Source organism: Stylophora pistillata, chromosome 14 (genome assembly GCF_964205215.1).
Source record: "Stylophora pistillata chromosome 14, jaStyPist1.2, whole genome shotgun sequence".
NCBI classification, from domain to species: Eukaryota; Metazoa; Cnidaria; class Anthozoa; order Scleractinia; family Pocilloporidae; genus Stylophora; species Stylophora pistillata.
Genome location: NC_142532.1, coordinates 5,666,100 through 5,684,510, shown reverse-complemented (window position 1 = coordinate 5,684,510; position 18,411 = coordinate 5,666,100). Strand labels below are relative to the sequence as shown.

The following is an 18,411-nucleotide window of genomic DNA, read 5'->3' as shown; positions in this document are numbered from 1 at the left end:
AGAACGATAAAAAACCCCATGTTATGCCATATTTGACGGCGTTATGTATAAAAATCGTTAAAAAGTACGCGTAGGATTGATATTGGGAGATAATCTTACTTGGACTATTATTCTTAATTTTATTTAACTGGTTGCGCTTCAAGTGACTGTTCAATGAAAGACAATGCAAACATGTCGTTGGGACTCAATTAAGAATGACCACCACCGCTTAACGAAGGTGACCGCTCGGTAGAGGTGAAAACTACAGCGATTTGTGAGTTAAAAAATTCGGGACTTTGACAGCCAACCGCCTAATAAAGGGTAACCAATTCAATACGGGGTGACCATTAATACAGTGCTGCTTAGACAGGCTGTAGTGGTCATTGGAATTTTGGGACAACTTTCCCGTCTAAGTCATCGAAATCAGTTACCCGATTTGCTTTATTTGTTCTATCAAGGTAGTCCAACCCAGTAAATTTTTTATTTCAGAGCTTACTGTCTCGTAGTAACTATAAGTTGAGAAGCCTAAGCCTTTGGTTGTAGCCCCAATGGTACTTCGAAAAACCTACTTAGTAGAAAAAATTGGATAGGAAATGAATTTCTCCAGTCAAACACCATCGTTTTCTCTACCGTAACGTATAAACTCTGTCGTTGGGTGTTATTAGCGCAGCTGGTATGAAACGTAAAAAAGATTGGTAATCCATCAGTTGCCGGTCCCACCAGCCGTGCGCTTTGTTGAAGTTGTCACATCAAAAAATTAATTTTATGATTTTTCGATTCTGCTAAGAGTTTTTTCAAAACTATTAAACCATTTTTAGCTATTTTCCCGTTTGTGAGATCATCGTCAGCCGAAAGAGTCTTTTTTTTTTCGTTTTTCCATTCAAATATGAAAGTGCCCGGTTCAAGCTGTGCCGTTTGTACTGCATCTCAGCTAAGATGCTGACTTCGGTATAGGAACAAAAGCCTTTCAATTTAAAATACAATACAATAGATTAAATCGCCCCTATGCGGCTCTTCCGATATAATTTAGCCATTCAATTTAGAATATAATACAATACAATACAATATCTATATTAAATCTCCATTATGTGGCTCTTCCAATTTTATTTACAACACTTTGTAGGGGACTTTGGCCAGACTGCATTGAGCAGTTTACAACACCTGGAGATATGTTCCCAACTCTTTGCAATAACTGTGTGGGTTCTTTAACGTCTCCTGCTAACCAGCACTGAGAAGATGCAGGAGACGGGGCCTACGGTTTTATCCTCCTTATCCAAGAGGACTACAATGTCTCACTATTTGTAGATGACATTGAGGAAAGGCAGCACATTCTCCTCAGTTATTTAAAGACCCTGAGTGTTGGTCCGGTCTAAAGCTTGAACCTTCGACCTCCCGCACGGCAGTCTGGCGCTCTACAGCATGAACTAACCAAGAGGCGGTTTAATTTTTGTGAAACTCAAATCCTGATCACAGTCTGAAGGCTTTATAAGCAAATCCAAAGCCTGGAAAGCAAATAAAAAGCCAGAAAACGAGTGGATGACATCTCGGAAGTGCAGTTACATAACGGTTAAAATTTTCATGCTATTAAAGAACAATGTACAATAATAAATTTTTTTTGGTTTTTTTTTTTTTTTGACAGTTTTATTTTGACAGAGCCACGTGAATGAAAGACTTTTGCAGCACCCATCTTTTTTATGCTGCTTAAAAGATTTTTTTAATTATTTCTCCTTTTTATAGCAGGCTTTAATCATGTTATGTTGGTCTATGGCCGGTGACAACAATCGAACTCAAAGAAAAATACCTGATTCCCATTGAGAATCAAGAATAAACTGAATATATATTTGTTTTCCTCGCATTATGTCTTGTTTATGGGGTGCCTTTTGAACCTCATTGTAGCTTGGAACATTAACAGCTGTTAAAAGTACGATGAACTCTGCACTGTGCGCCAAAGATAATTCAGATTGTAACTTCAAAACGCTTTAAGGAACTCAGGCGGACTTGTCGATCATACCGTGGGACCAACATGATGGTAAAACTTTGTGAAAATATCGCCCTTTTATTGAATTTGCTCCTATTTTTTTATTGTTAGATAAATATCCCTTGAGACATGCAATTTCACTTTTTATTTGCAGATACGATTCCTTAGTTTGATCTCTTGTATAAGTGTCCTATCAGGAGGTTAGTCAGTATGAAAGCTTTTCATTCATCATGAATTTCGATAAGTATCTCGAATGACTCGATAAAGCTATGGATGTATCTTCATTCTAGATGGCTAATCTAATTTAATTTTCTCTTTTCGTACGTAAGCTGAGTGTAAAATCGCAATTATTGATCATGGACAATGAGAGGCAAACAAAAAGAATTTCTTTTTCTTTTCTTTCCTTTTTATCATTTTTCTATACTCGCTACCTTTAGAATAATTTACCTTTGCATTTTTAACATCTCTTTTACATCCAAGCAAACTCGAACTTTCCTATGAACTTTACAATTTTTCGCTTTCACTACCTCCGTTAGATAAAAATATACTTTGTGTAGAACTTTTTTGCCCACGAAGTTATACCAGGTGTAAAAAGTAAAACATCAAATTCGATATGTCGACCGGGTGTTAGCCGAGTAGCGGTCGGCATGTTTATCATTTTTCTATACTCGCTACCTTTAGAATAATTTGCCTTTGCATTTTTAACATCTCTTTTACATCCAAGCAAACTCGAACTTTCCTATGAACTTTACAATTTTTCGCTTTCACTACCTCCGTTAGATAAAAATATACTTTGTGTAGAACTTTTTTGCCCACGAAGTTATACCAGGTGTAAAAAGTAAAACATCAAATTCGATATGTCGACCGGGTGTTAGCCGAGTAGCGGTCGGCATGTTTATCATTTTTCTATACTCGCTACCTTTAGAATAATTTGCCTTTGCATTTTTAATATCTCTTTGACATCCAAGCAAACTCGAACTTTCCTATGAACTTTACAATTTTTCGCTTTCACTATCTCAGTTAGACAAAAATATACTTTGTTTGGAATTTTTTTGCCCACGAAGTTATACCAGGTGTAAAAAGTAACACATCAAATTCGATATGTCGACCGGGTGTTAGCCGAGTAGCGGTCGGCATGTCGACCGATATATCTACCGAAAATGTCGACCGACACTATCTACAGTAAACATGATCAGAGAAATCTGCTCTTATTGTTTCTTTTCTTTCTATGTCATCTTTTCCCCGCCGAATTCGAAGTTGTTAGTGGCTGGAATGATCCTGTAGCTGCGTATCCACTTGAAGCTACAGGAAAAGATGCAAGTCGATGTGTTAATGGAGATGCCCATTTTTTTGAGAAAGGAGAGATTCGATCTTGGCCAGGTGGCAAATTGGTATTCCGTAAGTCCAATTTGGAACAATTTGCTCGGATAACTAATAGCGATGGGAACTTTAAGTTGAAGGATATGACCATGATAATCAGTTTTAGAGTATCTGACCTCGGAAGAAGGACAATTGCTCAGTTTGTGGTAAATGACAAGTCAATTCTCTTACTTTCATTAAAAGACCTCGACCTACATTTTTCATTGTCCTCAAAATGCGGAAACAAGACGCGAGTTAGGGAGCTGAAGTTGCAACTGGCCCAGAATACGACATTGCAAAAATGGACATTGGCAGCGGTTACCTACAATCAAACATCAGGATATGCCACTCTTTATGCAAGCAGTAATTCGGAGCAAAATGCATGCAAGGTGTATTGGGGTCCTGTGAACATAGCAGAGCCGCAGTATATATATTTAGGTAAAAACATAGAATTTATCACAGGAGCTATAAAGGACAATGAACAGCAGTCACCTGAGAATTTCTCCGGCAGAATAAAATGTTTCATTCTCTACCGCCGAGTTCTTGACTTTTCTCAGATAGGCGAAGTGGGGAGATTTTGCCGTAAGATGTTGACGAAAGGTAGCTATGGTGACAGTAACGATAACGTCGGCAATATTAAGGATGAAAAAGGTATTTGCTAATTAACAAATGGTTACACCACAGCGTACACTACTGAGTTACTGATGCTCGCGGGAGGGTTCTAAGCATGAAAGAAGCTTAAGAATCGCCCAAGGTGATAGCCGAGAGTGACTCTAGCTTCTTGTGCTTGGCAAAACTCCCAAGTACATCCATAACTCTTTAGTATACACTGTGGTGTTTACATGTAGCCAAAGAGTTCCCTTCTATTTAACACTGAAATCTTACGTGATCAAAAAAAAATAAGCGCACGGATACTAGTCTTTGCATTTGCTAACGCCAACAGCGTACACCCATCGGCAAATGGTGGACGCTGAATTGACCAATTAAAGCGCGCGCTTTCTTTTGGTTATGTTATGATATGAAATAAGGCACTTCATAAAGGACTTTTTTGTACTTAATTTTGGAGAAAAGGGTGCTGAATACCCCCCAAATCTTTCTTTACAACGCTTATTTCTTCACTTACAAGCCATTAGGATAATTTACGTTTGGATCGGTTAAATAAGATCAGATACTCTTTCACGACTCCCTAAAAGATACAGCATTGTGTTATAGCGTTCATACATGCACCATGGGAAACAATTTGCTACTCTAATTAAGGAGAAAAAAATGATTACTCCGCTTTATTTTTGACCTTTCCCCTTGATGATACTTAAAAAATAAGACTGACATTAATTCTGCACGTGAACGGGTGTTACGGGAAATTCTCTAATCTCATTTAAAACTTCTAGATAAGTTGTGATTGTGTCAACCAAGTAGTTCTTTCTGACTCAAAAAGAAAAAGCAGTAACAAGACAAACAGCTGGATTGTGTTTAATTTTTAATAGGTCATTCCCGAATTTACTTGAAGTCCTAGACATTTAGCGAGGAAAATTCCCTAAAAGTGCTCAGAAAATTGCCAAATGTAATAGACAAAGGACCACTGTGAAATCTACTTACTCTATGCTGATTCAAAGGGTTCTTGTGAAAATTTGAAAATATGATAAAGTATTTATTCACATGGAACATTTGTGAGAGATATTTTAAGTCAGCGGCATAGGTACTAACATCTTCGATTGATAAAGATTAACGATTGTTAATTCCAAAAAATGTCGGCCTGCAGAGTGCGTCAAAATGATACAAATTAATTGCCTGCTCCGTATTGTCTAACCTACATGTACGGCTCATGAAGTGTAATAGGATAAATACTTTTACAATTTACAGGTAGCTTTGAGTACAATATAGAGGATTTCGTTTGTCCAGCCAAACCTCTTGACAACGGTTCAATCATACCGTGCTCAAATGCAGGACTCAACTCATCACAGACATATATTTTTGCTAACCACACGGAGACGGGAGATAATAGACTCATTTTTATAAAAGTTTCTTCTATTTCTGCCTCCAGTTCATTGTCTGAACTTGGATCAGACACTGTTGAGAAAAAGATGCCGCCAGGATTTATTACACAAACATCAGCAACTGTTACCTCTGAAAGATTTAAAACAGAAATTCTGCAGTTTCTGAAGATTTCTGCACTAAGCACACATAAAAACACACAAGAATCATCTAAAGTACAGGAAAAGTCATCTCTGAGAATTAAACCCTCGGCCACAAAGCTTCTCTTGGAAAAAATGATCACCATAAACTCAACTGCGATGTTGAACACAAATCCAGACAACATCCTTCTTCAAAGGACATCTATACCAAAAACCCAATCCGAGTCAATCAAACAGTCATTTCCTCAACACACTTCAACAGCCACTTGGTGGTTCCCTGAGAGTAGGGCCATCTTCCAGTCTGTGAAGACGTTGGCATTAAACCCACTACAAAAGCCTCATTACAGCACACGCCATCAGGGCAGTTTATTCCAAATCCCTTTACAACGTAATGTGCAAAAATCGACTCACTCGATCAAACAACCATCTCCATTTTATAACCCGGCATCCACAAAGGTTATTATTCGAAGAATGACTACCATGGAAAATTCAACAAAGCTTACATCATGGTACATCTCATCTAGTAGCGTTTCACGAAATACTTTCGTGCTCTCGAACGTTCTCACCCATACGTCATGGAACTCAATCGAACAGTCATCCACTCCAAATCCACCCACAACCACAACTAGATTTGTTGAAAGCGCAGCCTTCCTTAAGCAGTCGATGACGATGCTTACAAATCAAGAGCCCATTCCGACCAGCAACGTACCTCAAAGAAACAACAAAATGCAAACCTCATCACACTCAATCGAGCATTCATCTCCTCTAAAATCCCCTGCGACCAAAACCAGCGTTTCTGAAGGCGGAGCCATACTCAAGTCTTCAATAACGAGAATCTCAAATCACAATTCCATCCTTACCAACCCGTTGCCTCAAAGGGACAACACAACACAAAAGTCACCACACTTAATCGAGCAGTCATTGCCTGTAAACTCACCCACAACCACAACCACAACCACAACCGCAACCACAACCAGATTTTTTGAAAGTGCAGCCATCCTGAAATCTTCGATGACAAAGATCACCAAACAAGAGCCCAGGCTTTCCAGTAAACTACCTCAAAGAAACAACATAGCGCACTCAGTCGAACAACCATCTTCTCTAAATTCCCCCATTAGTATCACCAGCACTTTACCTCGAAAAAACAGCACAACACTTATGAAAATTCAGCCTACGAGAACAACTCAGCGACCTTCAGAAACTAGCCATCCCAGTAACAGCACAGGTAACGTTATTCTGGTTTCTGTTTGTTACTCTTTAAGTGCCCTTTGTGATACATGTAGTTCTTACAGGAGGTGAAATAAGAGTGAACGAAATTTGGTAGTTAGAAACATTGAATCGGTAACAGAATACAATAATATTAAAGGCATATCTTGAATGGCAGCTTTCCGTTTGGATGTTGCTTCGTGTTAGTTAACTTTGCTTGTAGTAATTTTTTATTTCACTTTTCCATCAAAAAGAAATCCCTAGATATTTTTGATGACTACAATGTATGAACCGATGGAGAGGTATGATAATTAAAATATCAAAACATCATAAAAGAACTTTGCTCGAAAAAATTGGTAAAATGATTTCATCATTGATTAGCCACTCTGATTTGTATGGAATTCTTAGCATGTACACGAGATAAGGCTCTTGGCATGAAAAATGGTGATATATCTGATGCACAAGTAAGCGCTTCCTCACAGTTGGACAACAACACTGCTGCGGCCCAGGGTAGGTATACATTTAAACAAAGTGGTAACAAGCAGGGCGGTTGGTCAGCTCTCACAAATGATCTCAACCAGTGGCTCCAGGTTGATCTCAGAGGACATGACATTAAGATAACCAGAGTAGGAACACAGGGAAAAAATGGTGGTGAGATGCAGTTTGTCACGACTTATAAGCTGCAGTATAGTGATGACAAAGAGACCTTTGAGTACTACAAAGATTCAGGACAGCCTAAAGAGAAGGTTAGTAGTCTTCGTCATGAGGAAAGGTAAAGTCTGTTTAAGAGTTAAGTGGCCTATCAGTCCGGCGCTTAATTCCGGTTTCTGTAGCATGAAGCGATTAGCTAGGGGTATTTCTAATCTCCCCTGGATGGGATGCTAGTCCATCGCAAGGTTACTCCCAGCATTTAATTTGCCGGTATCCATTTAAACACCTGGGTGAAGAAAGGCACTGTGAAAGTAAAGTGTCTTGCCTAAGAACACAACACGATTTCCCCGGCCAAGGCTCGAACCAGGACCACTCGAACTGGAGTCGAGCGCACTAACCATGAGGCCACCGAGCCTCCCTCATTATGAGGAAGCCACATTCAAAATTGGTGGCCTAAAATTTGGTAGAATTAAATTTTGAAATCTGGAGGGAAGGGGCCATCTTTTCATGTGATTTATAAATTTCATATTTTTGGATGTATTAAAGGAATTTAAACAATTTTATTCACGGCAACATTTCTGTTAGTTCTTCACTGGCAAGTGTCACATGCAGCATGCGTTTAAGCAAGCACGATACCTACCGAGTTACCCTGGCCGAGTAAGCTTTTATTAATTTCTTTGAAAAATTCGACCAAACCTTTACAAGAAAAAATAACGAACTCGTCTCGGGAAGATGGGTCGTCTCGCCTCGGTCGGTAGGACAGCCCTGTTAGTCGGGAAAACTTTTACGCCCGTGCGAAAAGTGAACACACTGGTGAGGGAACAGCTGTTACAACTGACGACTACATATAAATGCTCCGTGAATTTGTCTTGAGGGGAGGGTTGTTTTGGGTACCCAAGAGCATAGAAATATGGCCCAAGAGTTTCTTAAGAGGAATAACCAAAAAGGGCACGTATGAGTTTTTTATTCCCTTAGCTTAATACAAGCGCTCTAGGGATGATTGCCATTATGAGCTTTAGCGACAACAAGGTTTTTACACGTTGATGTTTAGGTATTCATTGGTAACACGAACAAGAACGATTTTGTTGTCCACGAGTTAAATCCGCCAATCAGGGCACGTTTCATTCGTTTTCGACCAGTAACCTGGCACAAACACATATCAATGAGAGTGGAATTGTTTGGCTGTCAAGGTAAGCAGATGACGCTTCCTTTTACAAAAAATGAGTGTTATTTTTTTTTTTTAAATGAAACAGGACAGTTTTTCATTTGAGAAATGAACATATCTTCGTTTTCTTTATTAGATCTCAACATCATTTATTCTTGGACTGAATGGAGTGATTGGTCTGTTTGTAACAAGCCTTGTGGAGGCGGTTTACGCAAAAGATCAAGGGAATGTGTAGCTGAATCAGTCATCAAAAACAGCGCAGAATGCAACGGAGAGAACGAGGACGTGGAAATTTGCAAAACACATCCATGTAAAGGTGCAGTACTGTCGGTGAAGAGGTCGTTAAGCTAGCCACTGGCTATGGTCAATAATAACTAATGGCGAGAAAAGGACACCGTGTTTGTAACACTGATGACCGCAAGAGTTACGGACAAATTATTTCCTTTACCAACATCCGTTATCCGTTATTTCTTCGGGTCATAGAGCATGATTGAGATGTCTCATGCAAGTCTTAAAATACAAAAATCTTGTTTACACCCCGACCTGGCCAATCTGATTGTTTCTATGCGACGGCATGGTTTATTTCTCAAGTTAAATTGGCAAAATTGTGACCTAATTCCAACCTAAACCCCTAAACTACAACTTCTTGTCACATCCAAATTTATAATTATTTTAATACCTACTTGTGTTTTCCTTCAATCCTTTGGAAATTTCATAGTTGTACCTTTGGATGTTGAGGCACATCTTAGTGAAGAGAGCTGGGATGACTCACTTCTTGACAAGAAGAGCGTCTTATTCAAAACTCTGGGAGCCAAGATAGAGAGAAACGTAAGCTTCCACTGCTACTAATGATGTTAAACTTTTAACGTCGAACTAGCATCAATAAGCAACAGCGTAAGCATTTTGAGAAACGAGCTCGAGTCGAAAGTGTACATGAGTTTACCTAGGCAGAGATACGGAAAAAATTTGGAAGTAGCTTAGAATACTTAGCAAGAACTATGTAAAAGCTTTAAATGTTTTTTAAAAATCCACTTTACTACTTGCCAGTATTTCATCAGTACATAAGGCAATTTGACTCTTATTTTATTTTCAATTTTTACCATTTAGATTCGAAAAATGTATTCTGGGAATTCAAAATTAGTGAACGTTACTTTGAATCACTGCAGGTAAGATTTGAATTAATGTTCCTAAAAAAAAACCCAGCATTTTATTGAAAAACAGCTCAGGGTCCCAAGTTTAAGATCTTAAAGAAAATTCCTATTTTTCTGTAATTTTGCAGAGAAGGAAGTGTAATTGTAAATTTTACCATCACATTCCGTGTACTGGACTCGAATGAGTTGCTGATATTCACGGATGCCACTGAAAAAAATGGCAGGATAGCAGACCTGGAAGTTTCCTCTGCTACTCTTTCGGTAACAGGAGGTTAGTCCATTCCAATGCTGTTGATTTAATAGGCGTAGCTTTCCCCACTGTGCATACATACCCGTGTGATTGGTCACCAAAATAGGATATACTTACAATGCTTCAGTCGTGTGGGGGTGGTACCTCTACTCGAAAAAAATATACTTAGCGCTATGAAAGTACCTTGTCATACTAAAGAAGGAAGTGGTTTCGGCCGCTTTTAATTGTTTTTGTGCTTTTTGTTTTTTGGGTTTTTTTTTTGGCGACATGGGGTTGACTACACGTCACATTGATGCCCAATTTGGTTTGCACATTTTTCGATCGAAGAAATTAGGAAAAACTCGCTTTTTATGTAAATATAGAATTTTCTTGAATGTCTTTCAGTTCCTAACCAGACTCCTGAAATAACCAAGATTTACCTGACAAGCGCCACTAGTGTTAAAGTATCCTGGATGCCAGTCACTGACGGCCCAATCAATGGATATCAGGTCGCCTTTCGTCCACTTAATGATGAGACGTGGAACACAGTCGCTGTTAATCGCCATACTACCAACCTTCATCAAACGGATCTACAAGAAGGAATAGTGTACAGGATAAGAGTTATGGCATTCAACGAAAATGGAAATGGGCTTCCAGGGGAAGGTGAAGAAATAAAGATGGAGGAAGGAGGTGTGCTCTTACTTTTATGTACTACAAATCATTTAGAGAGATTAAAGACCTCATTATCATCTTCCGAAATTGTACATTACAGTTGAGCTCTCTACGAGATATCACATTTGCTAAAGTAACAAGTTTACGTGATAGGGCGTCACAATTCCTAAGCTATTCTCCTGGCAGGAATTAAAATGATTGATATAGCTCTATTTCTCAGCAGTTATTCTCTTTTCATCCGAATTTATAGACAAAGACATCATTAGTGTAGACAGTTGTGAAAATGCTGATGGGAGGGGATGAGTAGAAAATGAGGAAAGAGAAAGAAATAAATAATCCAAAAAAATCTCTAAAGTCTCCCCTCTGATAGCTCAATCGCAAATTTGAATGCTTCTCTGGACTAGTACCTTTCATCAGTAACATGCATGCTCAATTAAGACTAATGTGTTTTTTTTATCAGTACCAGAGGCAGCTCCACTTGTAACTGTAGAAGACATGACATCCCCACATTCGTTTGCTGTTTCATGGACACCTTTGCCAGAGGAGTATGTAATGGGCAGACTGCTTGGCTATCGTGTCATCTTTAAAGCTGTAAAAGCTGCTGATGAACGAGTAGATAACAAAGAGGCCACCTTGACTGTCGATGGTCCAGAGGTTCTCCTTGTAGAGCTTACTGGATTGAAAAGTTATACATCTTACGTGGTTCAAGTAGCTGGCTTTACATCCAAGGGAGATGGACCATTATCAGCCGAGGTGACGGGAGGTAATGGGAAGCTTATAGCATATTTAAAAACGGTGACTGCCCATTTTTCAGGGGAAAGCAGATTTTCGTCGTTTGGGCAAACGCCTGGAAAAGTTCCGAATGAAAGATTCCGCTCAAAATTAACAAAATACCTTGGCAAAACTTTTGTGAAAAATTGAATGGAGCATTTAAGTTTCCAAGCGCTATCGCAACCCAAATATATATCGTCTACAGTTTTCTATGTAGGCAAACAAAAGTCTAGTAGTGCTACTGTCTAGAAAAATAAAATAAAAGTGAATGTTGAACAGCTAACGCTTTTGAAGGCTGTGTGGTCATAAAAATGCCGATCACCTCGTCCTGGCTTTATTACAGTATTGTGCAAAAGTAATGCAAACGATAATTGCCGAATATCGCGCATTGTTCTTCCAATACATCGCCGATATATCGTCCAAATATCGTGCATTTTATCGTCACTTCAGAACGATAAATGGACAAAATATCGGAGTTATCGTACAATATTTCGTTCCAATGATAAATATATCGTTCCATATAACAATATATCGTTCCAAAGAAAAATCTTTCGAGTGATATATCGTTCTCGCGATGCATTGCTCGAACGATTTATCTTAGAGCGGCGATATATCGCCCCAAATATTTATCTTGGAGCCAGGGATTCATCATTGTGACATATCGCTCGAACAATATATCGTCTCAGCGGGTTTTTTTTTGTTTTGTTTGGAACAAACGCTTGCCTTTTAGAGCGAAATTGCTAAACCAATTTGTTTTATGGGTTATACACAGTTTACTTCTGTGGTCTCAGAAATAGTATCGTTGCCCCAGAATAGTATCGTTAAATGACAGCGTATAAAGAAAGCACAATATTTTGTTTCGAACCATGATAACGAGTTGAGGTTTTACAGTATTAGGAAACTTGGCAAACCTCAAGGGAAATATTTAGATTGAAAATTTCAATGAACGACGATGGGTTGCAAAAAATTAATTTTATTAAAGACCAGTATTGATCACAGTCTCTAATGGTTAAATGACAAGCACATTATTGACTATCAGTAACCCTAATTTAACTCATTTCTTGATAACAGAAACCTGTCGTTGCCCAGGGGTATTCTACACCAATTGGGCGGTACTTCCTCCATACGTCACCAAATCAATTCACAGTCAGTCACCGCAAGGAATTATTGGCACTTTTGTTGAAGAAATGCTGTCAGAGTCTTGTGGTGTATGCAAATCACATGGACACACCTCTCTGAATTTTAAGACCAATGGCAAAGGAGACACAGCTTATAAAACCACTATGAATGAAGTTATCTTAGACGTTAACAGTAAGACAGCGATTAGCTTTCCTGTAACGGGGACTATGGATAATGACAAATTTCAAAGGTATTATGTATTTGTTCCTATGGTGGAGTCTCCTGGAATCGCCTTCATCACGGTTCGTCAGAAGGATGGAAGTAAAAACAGAGTCATATCGACTCTTTTAAAGTATTTGCCTTTATACCTGTTTTGTTTAATGACGGCTTACGTGGCTGGTACCATCATATGGGCCCTGGTGAGTGGAACTGGCCTTGTGCTTTCTTTGTTTATGTGGTTATCCTCATCCACGTCGCAAGTGAAAGTTAAACCCTTCATTGTAAGCTACCTTCAAATGGAGATAGCCTGTCCACTTTTCTTCCTTAAAAAAAAATATTGTCAGGTTGTTTTGTATTCGCAAGCAGACACTCCAGGCCAGAGCTAGGATAGGTGGATAGTTATAGCGTGAAGTAACTGTGTTAGGTTGTTCACGATTACTCTCAGAATAAAACCAACGAAATGGCAGTAACAATCTCCCTGATGCCCAGAGTGCCTACTGTGAGTTACTATTTTTCATTTCTATGCATCGTGCAGGACACAGTTACAGTTCTTCGAGAGGTAAATGCGCTATATATTACGTAGGCATGCATCAAAGCAATTATCACCGAAACTCCAGGTTTCTCATGTATCCTTCTTTGTCATTCAGGAAACAAGCCGGGATGACGGTTTTGCCCACTCCTTTATCAAGGGAGCTGTTGAAGGATTTTGGTTTTCCTTCATTTCCATGACAACTGTCGGGTAAAGCACGAAATTATTATCGCAGCAATGATCAAATGAAGACAAGAAAACTATTAATATCTTTATCTTCAGCTTTATTAAAAAGCGATTAATCATGACACGTAAAAAATTCAGTAGCGACGTCATTGGACCTCATAGAGTGACGGACTAGTGTCCAAGTTTTCTTGCTTTCGTTCCACACGGCACAATTGATGGAACTTGACCAAAGGAAACATATAATAGCTGACAAAGTCTCTTAAGTTTGTTTGTTAAATCTCATAAATGTGCCCATTATCATATTTTTAGTTACGGAGATAGAGTTCCTACGGGAGTTTGGTCAAGGCTGTTCACGGTGGCCTGGATCTTAACTGGCCTTGTTATGGCTTCGGTACTTATAGGAGTACTGGCTACCTCGCTAACGTTTCACACGATAGAAAAAGATATTATGTTGTATGGAACAAAGGTATGTTAAATCTGAACCTTTGGGATTGCATGAAGTAAATTAATAACAAATCATAATTAACATATTCGAATCTAGTACATCACCAGCCACAGAGTTATGCTCTTGGTCCAAATCGTGTTAGAATAGGAGTGCCAGTGTTTATGGAGGGAGGAAATCACTTAGTGCGACGATCGAAAATAGGCTGCAACTAAGGGAGCCGTGTGCTGTCTCCGTCTTGTTGCCCTATACAGCCTGGATCTCGTTCAAAACACTAAACTAGTCTTTCCTAGTGAAGCTTAAGTAACAAATTAACAAATGGTAAACACCCCAACGTACACTATTGAGTTATGGATGCACGCGGGAGGTTGCTAAGCACGAAAAAAGCGTAAGAGTCGCGCGAGGCGATAGCCGAGAGCGACTCTGGCCTCTTGAGTGCTTAGCAAACTTCCCAAGTGCATCCATAACTCAATAGTGTACACTGCAACGTTTACCATTCGTTTTATGACATAACATTGCTATATTGTAGCAAAAGAGTTTTCTTTTATTTAACAAATCTTACGTAACCAGAAAAAACAAGCGCGTACGGAAAACTAGTCTTTGCATTTGCTCATGTCAGCAGTGTACACCCATGGGAAAATGGTAGACGCTGAATTGGCCAATCAGAGCGCGCGCTTTACTTTGGTTATGTTATAATTAACAATTAGTTCATACGTCAGCGTGCGTTCCTCGAGATATGAAGCACACGGGAAGTTTGGAGAGCACGAAAGATGCGTCAGAGTTGCTCGAGGCTACGCCTCGAGCAACTCTAGCCTCTTGAGTGCTCTCCAAACTTCCCAACTGCTTCATAACTCGATGAACGCACAGCTGATGTATGAAACCTTTGTTTTACAACATTTTCAACGCTGTAGTTTATGTATAAAGGGCAGAAATTCCCTCCCCTACGCTTCAATGCGTTGTTTATTTTGTTTCGGAAAAGTATTTCGTCATGCTTTAATGATCTTGTCTCTGATTGGTCAAAAACTGACAGGTGAATTCATGGGTGGAGATGAAGTTAGAGTTCCGAAACGAGATGAAACCGTTGATTGTATGTTTCAAACAAAAAATCTCATGTAATGTTCAATTATAGATGTACCCAATTATTCCTGACCTTTACGCCTTGAGGTTGAACTCATATTAACACAACTAATTGCAACGAAATATATAAATTGAAAACCAAAAGTAATAATGATAACACAGAATAAAAGGGACAACTAGGAATTGAATAAAAATATCTGAATGTAAATGTAATAGACAAGTAAAACGTATGGTAATGAGAAGGCTGTATATTAATTATTGAACTTAAACCTTAAATCAGTTTTTGAGGTGCATGGATGTTTCAGAGCTGTCAGTCTCTTCGTAGGTAAACGTATTCATACTTACTTTTTTTCTTTTGAGATTTTTTTCACTTCTCAGCATTATCAATTATCCTTTGCAGACAACGAAGATTATTAAAGCAGTACCCAGAGTAAAAACGAAGGGACACACATTTTGTTTGATTTTATGATCGTATATGATTATTTAGATAGGTAGCGTGGAAATTCATTTTTATCGTAAATATCTTCTTGGGTTCCATTCTTGTCAAGGTGACGGCTCTGGCTGATTCGGCGGCGCACAGACTTGGCGTCAGAAGAAATGCTCTCATCAGTGAGTAGGAAAGATGTAATTCTAATGTTATTATACTTGTCTCTGAAGAAAGAAATAAAGGATTGCTATTTTGAGTATTTTTAGGTTTACCTTTTGTTTTGATGAGTCTCGCCTTTTTGCGTCTACGTTGTTATTTTGGTAGATCTATAGTTTTGATCATTTATTTTTAGTGTGTGCTTGAACTTGGCTCAGTTCTTTCCGTGCTAGACATTTTAATCGCTTGTTGTGGTTGAGGATAATTAGTTTCATAGGTGGTCATGTTTGGGTTGGTAAAACTGACCTTGAGTTTTACCAACACTGAATATCCTGTTTTGGAAATTCCCACGGTCAGCTAACCCAAACATGTCTGTGATTTTTACATTAAATGCGAGGGCACTCCTTGCTGAAGTAAGAAGAGAAATAGCTGTGGTAATAGAAGGTAGTAGCAACAATAGGAGAGTAGATAATAAAGAAGAAAATTACAGAGTCTTGATACCTCTTGTTAATTCGCCAAGCGAGTGGTAAAAACGCCTCAACACATATTACGATGCACGCAAATCGTGGAAAAAAGTAGAGTAGCGTTTCGTCTTTCGTCCACGGTTATTGACGGGCAACATTTCTTCGACAAAATTTTAAATTACGTATATGGAGATGTTAACATTGAAAGAACGTAAAATTTGGTGTCAACTGTAAAAGAAAAGTACCTTATACGTTTGTTTTTGCCTTCAAACAAGAAACACCTTGATGCTCATTCTCTCTAGTTCCAAAGGTCTCCACTTTTACTGAGGGTTTACAATTATCGTCCCCATTGTTTCACCAGGGCCACAAGACACTTTACAGGAGGCCTATAAATCTCTAGAGCAGGGCGAAGTCAAAGGACTGTTGTTAGATGCCTATGTCGCTGGAAGTCGCTCCATCAAACATCTTTTTGACCAGCAGCTGCGGGTCAAGGAAGTTATAAAGCTACCAAAAGGGTTTGGAATTGTCTTGTCGGGTGAAGCAATGAAGCTACAGAAGCGAATTCGTGATTACATCAGAAATAACGCTGGACTTATCAGCAAAATGATCGAAAACAGTACCTCTCCATTACAGGTTAATTTCAATAAACTTTTCAGTTCCTGACATTATATTGGCATGTCTTCATCCTTGCTGAACGCTTCACTCTGATTTATATATGAGAACTCGCTGTTATGAGAACAACATAGACAAGTAAGCTGTCAATCTTTTCCCCTTAGCAACCAGAAAAAAGTGAGGCCGAGGAACAGGCCACAGAGCTGTTTTCTGTTGACTCTTCATTATTTCATGAGATTCTTTTGGTGCTGTTGCAAGCACTTGGAGCTGCTGTCTTCTGTGGTCTTGTTTGGGAAGCCATCCGTAAACTTCTTGCTCAAACAAAAACAGTATTTCCAGGTAAGTCGGTCGGTCAGTCCTTCAGTGACATTTTCTTTATTGAGCCATTCGTCTAGGAAATGAAAACGTCAGTTAGTCGTACGGTTATTCAGCTAGCCATTACAGCACGCATTCAACTTTTACATGTACTTCGTCTTTTTGATATTTAATCAGTCAGTTAGTCGATGGTTCGGGAGCCGACCAATGCACGGGTGAGCGAGTAAGTGAGCTAGTGAGTGAGTGAGTGAGCTAGTGAGTGAGTGAGTGAGTGAGCTAGTGAGTGAGTGAGTGAGCTAGTGAGTGAGTGAGTGAGCTAGTGAGTGAGTGAGTGAGTGAGCTAGTGAGTGAGTGAGTGAGCTAGTGAGTGAGTGAGTGAGCTAGTGAGTGAGTGAGTGAGCTAGTGAGTGAGTGAGTGAGCTAGTGAGTGAGTGAGTGAGCTAGTGAGTGAGTGAGTGAGTGAGTGAGTAGATGGGTGGGAACGAGGGCACGTAAGTGTGTTAGTAGGTTGTCTGTCTGCCTGTCTGTCTTGCAGTCATTTATACAGTCCGTCCGTCAGTTAGTCAGTGTACTATCCGGTAGCTTAGCTAAACCGGGTACACGAGAGTCCTAGCCAGGTATTCCTTATGCTGGCCGTATGAACTAGTCAGCAAAAATGGACTGCTCATTAGTAAAAACCTTAAGTCAGGCTGTTAGTCTGTCAGTCGATCAGTCCTACAGTTAATCAGTCAATAGGTAGGTACCTTTTTTTCGTTTTTTCTCATTCGTTCTTTTTGTCGGTCGATCCATTGGTTGCTAATGATTTAACTCAGTCGACCATCTCGTCAACCAGGGAGTTGGTCGTTCAGATCCACTAGAACTTCAGTCCGTTATAAAAGTCAGCTTGCCTGTTAGTCTATATCACTAAATTCATCAGTTTGTCAGCGATTTAGAGATACTATTTCATAAATGATAGTTTTAAAATCATTGTAAAGCGCCATTGGATAAAGATAGAAATAGCGCTATTTAAATTTTTAAAAGAATGAGCATTAAGTTATTAGAAAGAAAGTCTAGTCTTAGAGATTCTCATTTTGTTCACTCATCTAGAAGGACATGGCTGTGCAAGGCTGATGACACACAGAAATGAGATGCTGAAGACAGTGCAAAATTTTCACGACAGTTTTCGAAAACTTTACATGGATTTATCATATATAAGTGCTCAGGAACTTCAACATTTTGAACAAGAACGAAAGCGAAGGGAAAAGGGTCGGAAAAGTGCTTGGACGTGATAGAAAGTAGATTACGTTACACAGAACTCTTTCAAAATTTGGAATGAAATTTTATACTTAAGAATTTGTGCATATTGAGTTATTGCTAATAAGAACTCCAGCTGAATATTAAACCAAAACATTTATTAAACAGACATCTTAGCGGAAACTTTGTGATCGATGTTTGTTTAAAGCATTGTGGGTCTATTCACTCAAACTATAATGTCTTTCCCTTTAGACAAAGGCAATATGTTCCTTTCTCACGGTTAACGAAAACATATCAACGTTACCTTTTTCCTTATAGATGTCTTATTTATCTTCATTT

The 18,411-nt window shown here is 39.0% G+C and overlaps 1 protein-coding gene across 1 annotated transcript; it reads left to right on the top strand.

The window, feature by feature from the left end:
• Window positions 1–4,234: 4,234 nt before the first annotated feature.
• On the top strand, window positions 4,235–18,409 carry LOC111339520 (uncharacterized). The gene is made up of 16 exons (XM_088744903.1): window positions 4,235–6,673; window positions 7,063–7,400; window positions 8,357–8,495; window positions 8,607–8,786; window positions 9,189–9,298; window positions 9,578–9,636; window positions 9,750–9,892; window positions 10,256–10,540; window positions 10,983–11,285; window positions 12,365–12,831; window positions 13,279–13,370; window positions 13,656–13,812; window positions 15,414–15,474; window positions 16,274–16,545; window positions 16,689–16,863; window positions 17,926–18,409. Exons 1-16 carry the CDS (start codon window positions 5,398–5,400, stop codon window positions 18,105–18,107), a joined length of 4,239 nt encoding a protein of 1,412 aa, XP_088601029.1. The 5' UTR covers window positions 4,235–5,397; the 3' UTR covers window positions 18,108–18,409.
• Window positions 18,410–18,411: the final 2 nt, after the last annotated feature.

Bases quoted from the DNA above. Each gene is read 5' to 3' on its own strand.
- LOC111339520 (XM_088744903.1), top strand. From the start codon at position 5,398: ATGCCGCCAGGATTTATTACACAAACATCAGCAACTGTTACCTCTGAA. The intron at 7,401-8,356 runs GTTAGTAGTCTT...GTTGATGTTTAG, and splicing joins CAGGACAGCCTAAAGAGAAG to GTATTCATTGGTAACACGAA. The intron at 13,371-13,655 runs GTAAAGCACGAA...TCATATTTTTAG, and splicing joins ATTTCCATGACAACTGTCGG to TTACGGAGATAGAGTTCCTA.